General features: G+C 48.0%; 1 protein-coding gene across 1 annotated transcript in view; it reads left to right on the forward strand.

Annotated features, from left to right (window-relative positions):
* Positions 1–9,135, forward strand: part of KIF9 (kinesin family member 9) — a 46,700-nt gene that overhangs the window by 35,770 nt on the left and 1,795 nt on the right. The window contains exons 18-21 of the mRNA XM_037730143.1: positions 717–931; positions 5,063–5,239; positions 5,527–5,642; positions 6,026–6,130. Coding sequence (XP_037586071.1) covers positions 717–931; positions 5,063–5,239; positions 5,527–5,642; positions 6,026–6,130 — 613 coding nt within the window. The remainder of the gene's footprint in view (positions 1–716; positions 932–5,062; positions 5,240–5,526; positions 5,643–6,025; positions 6,131–9,135) is intronic.

Below are 9,135 nucleotides of genomic sequence, written 5' to 3' on the forward strand. Positions count from 1 at the left end.
GGCCTCAACCATTCAAAAATATATCAGAGGCCAGGCCCGGTGCCTCATGCCTGTAATCCCAGCACTTTGGTTGGCCAAGGCAAAAAGATTGTTTAAATCCAGGAGTTGGAGACCAGTCTGGCAACATAGTGGGACTCCATCTCTACAAAAAATCAAGCTGAGCATGGGAGCACATGTCTGTAGTTCGAGCTACTCAGGAGGCTGAGGGGGGAGAACTGTTTGAGCCCAGGAGCTCGAGGCTGCAGTGAGCTATGATTGAGCCACTGAACCCCAGCCTGGGCAACAGAGCAGGACCCTGTTTCCAAAAATATATATATACAGATATATATGTTCATTATTAAATTTTCTTCCTACAAATGAATAAAAGAATGTATATAAATAGAAAAATTTATAAAAGAAATCCAGAAGGAGATATACCATTGTATGCCATTGTATGGTTGCCAATAGGTAGTAAGTGGTTTTTCTTTCTTGTTTGTTTCTTATACTTTTCCTTGCTTTCCTCACTTTCTGTCATGGGCATATGTCCTTGTACATGTGCTCAGTAAATCGAAGAGGAGGGAGCGATTCCTATACAGCATAGCTCCTGTCTGGGGTCAGTGGTACCTAGCACTTCTGCCTCCTGCCCACAGAAGCCCCAGGGATGAAAGATGAAGTGCCTGGTGGCCCGAAGGCAGCCACCTCATTTATCCTCCTTGGCCTCACCCTTGTGTCTCCAGGCCCGACACCCCACCCTCCAAACCAGTGGCCTTTGAGGAGTTTAAGAACGAGCGAGGTAGTGAGATCAACCGCATTTTCAAAGAAAACAAATCCATCTTGAACGAACGGAGAAAAAGGGCCAGCGAGACCACACAGCGCATCAATGCCATCAAGCGGGAGATTGATGTGACCAAGGAGGCCCTGAATTTCCAGAAGTCACTACGGGAGAAGCAAGGTAAATGTGATGGAAAGATAGCTAGGGAACTTTGGGGTCTCAGAGTCATGCTGCTTGAAGGAGGACAGCTGTGGGCACTGGAGGACTGAGATGGGAGGGGGGGTCGCGGGGGTGCTGGGGTGTGGCCTTGACCCATGGGTCAGATCACTTAGCCGTGGTCAGCCCCTGAGAGCCACAGGGTCCTTCCCTGTCAGCCAGCCTCTGCCTGTGGGTCCCTCATTGTTGCATTATCTCAGACCTTGGTGCTGGGCCTTCCACCTGATATGTGCTACTGTCCACAATGAAACAGGCCCTTGGTCCTGCAGAGGTATCCCTGGGAGATGATGGGTAGCTGGTGACCTCTACAAGGTCCGTGGGTCCTGGTGTGATTTCCTCACTGCCCCAGGTGGTTAGATGGAGGTGGGGCTGCTGGTAGGGACTATGAAAAATCAAGGAAGGGAACAAGAATGTGGATGCCAGGCCAGCTTTCATGAGTGATCTCCAGATGTCACCTAGTTTATTCCTGCAAGTCAGATGGATCATCTCACAGTGGTTGCATTTTACTCATTTGTTTTCTCAAAGGAGCAGGGTGTGGTGGTACACATCTGTAATCCCAGCTTCTTGGGAGGCTGAGGCACAAGAATTGCTTGAACCCAGGAGGCAGAGGTTGCAGTGAGGCAAGATTGCACCATTGCACTACAGCCTGGGTGAAAGACCAAGACTGTCTCGGAAAAAAAATATTAAACAATTGATTCTCAGAGGGCAACTTTGTTTTCTAATTCTTGGGGGCCACTCTATTTTTTTTTTTGAGATGGAGTTTTGCTCTTGTTGCCCAGGCTAGAGTGCAATGGTATGATCTCGGCTCACCGCACCCTCTGCCTCCCAGATTCAAGCAATTCTCCTGCCTCAGCCTCCTGAGTAGCTGGGATTACAGGCATGCACCACCATGCCCAGCTAATTTTTGAATTTTTAGTAGAGATGGGGTTTCTCCATGTTGGTCAGGCCGGTCTCAAACTCCCGACCTCAGGTGATCCTCCCACCTTGGCCTCCCAAAGTGCTGGGATTACAGGTGTGAGCCACCATGCCCGGCCAGGGGCCATTCTTATCACACCTCACAGACCAATTATGACATATTATTCCTGAGGGCAAAGCCCTCCACAGGTCTGGTAAGCTGGAGCCAGTGATGGTGGCTGTAGACGGACCCCTATCCAGAACCACAGGGAGAGGACATAGTGAAGGTATTATGGGACAAACACGCATTTCTTTGTCCTCTCTGCTCAAACTTTCTTTCAACATACAGCCCTTTATTACATATTTAAGATAAAATATATGCATGCTATGCTGGCATATCATTTACTCCTAAATATACCTGAAAGTGGACATTTTCAAAGGATGAGATGAGGAAGACATAAAATTTTTTAATATTTTTGAGACGGAGTTTCGCTCTTGTTACCCAGGCTAGAGTGCAATGGTATGATCTCGGCTCACCGCACCCTCTGCCTCCCAGATTCAAGCAATTCTCCTGCCTCAGCCTCCTGAGTAGCTGGGATTACAGGCATGCACCACCATGCCCAGCTAATTTTTGAATTTTTAGTAGAGATGGGGTTTCTCCATGTTGGTCAGGCCGGTCTCAAACTCCCGACCTCAGGTGATCCACCCGCCTTGGCCTCCCAAAGTGCTGGGATTACAGGCTTGAGCCACCGCGCCCGGCCTAAAATTTTTTAATATTTTAAATTTTATCTATCAGTATCAAAAAAAAACACCATTTTTGTTCTGTCCCCTAAAAGTAGTTATTTTTCCAATGATTATGAAAATATTACTAAAATATCTTTATTATATTGAATTTACTTGAACAGATCAAGTAAATTTGTTTTTAAGAATATCTTCTGGCCGGGCGTGGTGGCTCACACCTATAATCCCAGCACTTTGGGAGGCTGAGGCAGGTGGATCACGAGGTCAGGAGTTTGAGACCAGCCTGACCAACTGGTGAAACCGCATCTCTACCACAAATACAAAAATTAGCTGGGCATAGTGGCGCACACCTGTAATCCCAGCTACTCAGGAGGCTGAGGCAGGAGAATCACTTGAACCTGGGAGGCAGAGGTTGCAGAGAGCTGAGACCGTGCCACTGTACTCCAGCCTGGGCAACCAAGCGAAACTCCATCTCTCTATATATATATATCTTCTAGGTCAGGCGAGGTGGCTCATGCCTGTAATCCCAACACTTTGGGAAGCCAAGTCGGGTGGATTGCTTGAGCACAGGAGTTAGAGACCAGCCCGGGCAACACAGTGTGACCCCATCTCTACAAAAAAACATAAACAATTAGCTGGGCATGGTGGCACACATCTATAGTCTCAGTTACTTGAGAGGCACAGTGAAAGGATTACCTGAGCCCAGAAGGTTGAGGCTGCAGTGGAGCCATGCTCATGCCATTGCATTTCAGCATGGGTGACAGAGTGAAGCCCTGCCAAATCAATCAATCAATCAATCAATCAATCTACTAGATACCTTATGATTGACAGCCACTTGCTGACCCAGAAAGGTCAACATATTTGAAATGTTAGTCTTCTGTAAAAGAAAAATGCAAAATTGCCAGGTGTGGTGGCACACGCTTATAATCCCACCTATTTGAGAGGCTGAAGTAGGAGGATCACTTGAGACCAGTAATAAAAGAAAAAGAAACAAAGAAAAGAAAAGAAAAATGTAAAAATGTAAAATCTAAATTCAACTCTTTTTTTTTTTCCTGGAGATAATCAGAGATCCTCTGAGTAGAACAAAAGATGTTCACAGTCACTCCCCATCTCAGCAGAGTACTGTAAAAACTCTACTCTGTAAAGGATTGTGGCTTATTCAAATAATCACATCAGGGACCTCCCACAGCATAGAGACCACAGCAGATTGCTCTGCATTGAAGGTGAGATACCTGGTGAGGGTGACTCCCAGCCCCCACTCCACATCCCAGATCCGAGTCAAGACACTTGCTTTTCCATTAATGGCATTGTGACTTTTAATGTGTCTTACTTTTTCTCAATAAACATCAGTGGAAGTGCTAACACTTTCCTCTAACACCTGGGGTCTGCCTCATGCACCCCAGCCACACACCTCAAGTCACACCAGAACACACTTGCCCCATACTTGGGGATGGGAGTTGATGTGATGCCTTTGCTAAGCTTTCAGTTGCTGTGGGCAGTGGAGAGTAGGGTGAATAGCTTTGCACACCGTATTATTTTGTCTTAGCCCAACAACTGTCACTGAACTGACAGACCATAGAAGATACGTGCACAGAGGCTAATAGCGCTGACCCTTGTCCCTGGAGTCCTTTGACAGCCACTCAACACGATATAGATGTCTAATCATCTCTAACAAGAAGGTAGCTGGTGAGCTGTGCATGTGGCTCATGCCTGTAATCCTAGCACTTTGGGAGGCCAAGGTGGGCAGATCACCTGAGGTCAGGAGTTCGAGATTAGCCTGCCCAACATGGTGAAACCCCATCTCTACTAAAAATACAAAAATTAGCTGGGCATGGTGGCACATGCCTGTAATCTCAGCTACTCAGGAGGCTGAGGCAGGAGAATCGCCTGAACTGGGAGGCGGAGGTTGCAGTGAGCTGAGATTGTGCCAGTGCACTCTAGCCTGGGCAGCAAAGCAAGACTCCATCTCAAAATGAAGAAGAAAAAAAGTAGCTGGTGGATGTGGAAATCAGCAAGAGACAATTTGAATATCTGCTGTTATTAATAAGGAGCCTTGCCCAAATGCCTTGTAGTACTAGTCAGTGAAGGCTATTTGTAGATGTAATTTACAAGAAAAATAGACATTTGTATACTTGGGTTGCTTACTAAATATCTTTGGCTAATAGAATTTTAAATAAATAAGCATGGAGCATGGGCCTTCTGCACCTTCCCCTGCGCTCCCCTCCTGTTTGTCCTAAAATGCCAGTGTGGCCCCACTGAGCTGAGCTCCCCTCTGTGTGAGACATGCCCTGGAAGCCTGGCCTTCTTGTCCTTTGCCCATCTCCTTGCCATGGCCTAGTCCTGCCTGTGGTGTCCCGTCTTCATGATTTGTCAGCTCTGTGCCCACCCTCTGGAATGCCTTCCTCCCCCAACCCCAGGTGGACATTTCCTCATTTCCTGACCTCTTCCATCACCTTGCAGGCGAGTATGAAAACAAGGGGCTGATGATCATCGATGAGGAGGAATTCCTGCTGATCCTGAAGCTCAAAGACCTCAAGAAGCAGTACCGAAGCGAGTACCAGGACCTGCGTGACCTCAGGGCTGAGATTCAGTACTGCCAGCACCTAGTGGATCAGTGTCGCCACCGCCTGCTCATGGGTGCGACAGTTGGGAAGGTTGGCTGGCCACCTGAGGTACAGGGAGGCTCAGGGCAAGGCCACAGCCTGAGTTCTGGAAGCGCCCTCAGAGTTTCTCTCTGGCAGAGACAGGGGCTGGGCAGGGGCTTTAGATGTTTGGTTCCCAGGACTGTGAGGGCCAGAGATGGAGATGGGGACAGGGTGAGACTAGGAAGTGAGCAGGTGGTGAGCCTGAAACAGGTATAAGACAGATGAGATCACACAGCCCTTACCAGCTTCCTCAGGTTCTGTCTTCTCGCCTCCTTGTAGAATTTGACATCTGGTACAATGAATCCTTTGTCATCCCTGAGGACATACAGGTGGCACTGAAGCCAGGCAGCAGCATCCGGCCAGGCATGGTCCCTATGAACAGGATTGTATCTTTGGTGAGCAACAAAAGGGCAGGGCATGGCAGTCATTGAGCATGAGGCATGGACAGTGCCCCTTGACCTCTGTTCTGGCCACAAACATGGCAGTGTATGGCGCTCCCAGCCTCTCCACAGCCAGCCCAGGCAGGTGGGCAGGCATAGATCTCTTCTGGGGGAAAATATCATTCTTGCTACTGCCACGTTTCTAAAGAAGTTCATCCTGCTCAGGCAGCAGTTACAGGTTGTCTGTGGGGATACTGACAGACATGAGGGCTGGAGGGTTGTGAGATGCTCTGGTGGGGCATGGCACAAGCCCAGCAAGGGACCACCCTGGTGCCCACCACGGGCCCTACCAGGGTGTATCCTGACAATGCCATGCTAAAGGGACTGTCCTCCCCCAGGGAGAAGATGACCAGGACAAATTCAGCCAGCTGCAGCAGAGGGTGCTTCCTGAGGGCCCTGATTCCATCTCCTTCTACAATGCCAAAGTCAAGACAGAGCAGAAGGTAACTCTGAGGCCTATGTCTCCAGGAGGATGGGGGCCTCAGTGACCTTATTACTAGGAAACCCAGGATCATATCCCTTACTTTAGAGAGGTAGGGAAGGAATGGTGCCATTCCAAGGAGATCAGTCACCCTCAGTCAGTGGGTGTCTTCTGCCAACTCGACTGCAATTGGGCTGGATCCTAGAGGGGTCCCACCAACCATGGCCCCGCCTGGACATGGCTGGTGAGTGCTGACTAGCCTGTGTATGGTTCACAGCACAAAGCCCAGGGATCCCCTGAGGCTTCCACCTGTCAGGGAGAACCTTCCCTATAGGGGCCACTCTGCATAGGTGCCAGGGGACAGAGGATCACATGCAGCTGAGGCATAGCTAGACATGGGCGTTAGCTGTAGATTGGGTGGGATACTCTCCTCCCCGAGCAGATTAGGCTGGAGCAGAGGGTGTCCACTCTGCTAAGGCCCAGCCTGGAGCCAGAACACAGAGGGCCCTGTGTGCTGCACACTCCTCTTTGTGCAGAGAAAGTGCTTATACAGCAAGTGGCAGATGCACATGGGGCAGATGCCCAAGTGAGTTCATTCTTTTACAAATATTTTTGTAGTTATTTATTAACATATTCAATAGGTGAAACATTCAGGTGTTTCAAACAGTAGGAAAGCATGAAACCGGGCGCGGTGGCTCACGCCTGTAATCCCAGCACTTTGGGAGGCCAAGGCAGGTGGATCATGAGGTAAGGAGTTCAAGACCAGACTGGCCAACATGGTGAAACCCCGTCTCTACTAAAAAATAAAAAAATTAGCTGGGCATTGTGGCTCGTGCTTGTAATCCAAGTTACTTGGGAGGCTGAGGTAGGAGAATTGCTTGATCCGGGACCCGTGAGGCAGAGGTTGCAGTGAGCGGAGATGGCGCCACTGCACTCCAGCCTGGGCTACAGAGCGAGACTCCATCTCAAAAAAAAAAAAAGGATGAAAGTATGTGGCCAAGCGTGGTGGCTCACGCCTGTAATCCCAGCAATTTGGGAGGCCAACGTGGATGGATCACTTGAGGTCAGGAGTTTAAGACTAGCCTGGCCAATATGATGAAACCCCGTCTCTACTAAAAATACAAAAAAGTTAGTCAGGCATGGTTGCAGGTGCCTGTAGTCCCAGCTATTTGGGAGGCTGAGGCAGGAGGATAGTCTGAGCCTGGGAGGCGGAGGTTGCAGTGAGCCAGCACGTAGTGGATCAGTGTTACCGCCTGATCCACTAGGTGGTGGTGGAACCCCGCTTCTACTAAAAATACAAAAAATACAAAAATTAGCCAGGCGTGGTGGCATTGGCCTGTAATCCCAGCTACTTGGGAGGCTGAGGCAGGAGAATCACTTGAATCTGGAGAGGCAGCAGTTGCAGCGAGCTGAGATTGCGCCATTGTACTCTAGCCTGGGCGACAGAACAAGACTCCAACTCAAAAAAAAAAAAAAAAAAATCCCAGGTGATGTTAATGCTGCTAGTCCAGGACCACACTTGGAGTAGCACACTTAGAAACTTTACCTTAGAACCTGCTCTTTATTAGGTTGAAGACTTTCTCTTCTGTTCCTATTCGTTGAGTGCTTTTTTCCTCTCTCAATCATGAGAGGGATATTGGAACCATTATCTTTTTGTATACTGCATGCCTTTCCTTTCTATTCTCACTCCTAGGAATTTGATTAGATGTATTTTATTTCATTCTGTCTTCTGTACCTTTTAAAATCTCCCATGTTTCTTTCGGCTCCTCATCTCTCTATGCTGTAATTTAGATAACTTTTTTTTTTTTGAGATGGAGTTTCACTCCTTCGCCCAGGCTGAAGTGGTGTGATCTCGGCTCACTGCAACCTCCACCCCCTGGGTTCAAGCGATTTTCCTGCCTCAGCCTCCCGAGTAGCTGGGATTATAGGTGTCCACCACCATGCCTGGCTAATTTTTTTTTTTTTTTGAGATGGAGTCTCACTGTGTCACCCAGGCTAGAGTGCAGTGGCACAATCTCGGCTCACTACAACCTCTGCCTCCCAGGTTCAAACAATTCTCTTGCCTCAGCCTCCTGAGTAGATGGGACTATAGGCTTGTGCCACCCTGCCTGGCTAATTTTTACATTTTTAGTAGAGACAAGGTTTCACTGTGTTGGCCAGGCTGGTCTCGAACTCCTGACCTCAGGTGATCCACCTGCCTCGGCCTCCCAAAGCGCTGGGATTAGAGGTATGAGCCACTGCACTCAGCCTGGGTAACTTCTTTAGATTCTTGCTTTAGTTTATTAATACACTCTTAGTCATGTCTAATCTCCTATGTCTAAATATTGTATTAGGTTCTCCTTCAAATATGCTTGGTCTTATTTTTTTTTCTTTTTAATTAAAAAAAATTTTTTTTCTTGGATTTATCCCTTGAACAACAACAAAACAAATAAAATTAAAAAAAAAATAAAAACAGTTTTTAAAAATAGAGACAGGGTCTCCCTCTGTTGCCCAGGCTGATCTCCATTTCCTAGACTCAAGGGATCCTCCTGCCTGGGCCTTACAAAGTGCTGGGATTACAGGCATGAGCCACTGCACCTGGCCTTTTTTTTTTTTTTTTTAATAAGGTCTTGCTCTGTTACTCAAGCTGGAGGGAGTGTAGTTCCAGTGACACGATCATAGCTCACTGCAGTCTTGATATCCTGGGCTCAAGCAATCCTCTCACCTCAGCTTCCCAGAGTACTGGGATCATGGGCGTGAGCCCCTATGCCCAGCTAGTTATTTAAAATAAATTTTTATTTTATGCTTTTTAAAAAGCATTATTGAGATAGAATTTGCATACCATACAATTCCCCCATTTAAAATGTGCAACTTGCCAGGCATGGTGGCTCACGCCTGTAATCCCAGCATTTTGGGAGGCTGAGGCAGGCAGATCACTTGAGATCAGGAGTTCAAGACCAGCTTGGCTAACATGACGAAACCCCGTCTTTACTAAAAACACAAAAACTAGCCAGGGATGGTGGTACACACCTGTAATCCCAGCTACCT

Source organism: Cebus imitator, unplaced genomic scaffold, assembly GCF_001604975.1.
Source record: "Cebus imitator isolate Cc_AM_T3 unplaced genomic scaffold, Cebus_imitator-1.0 Scaffold0, whole genome shotgun sequence".
Classification (NCBI taxonomy): Eukaryota; Metazoa; Chordata; class Mammalia; order Primates; family Cebidae; genus Cebus; species Cebus imitator.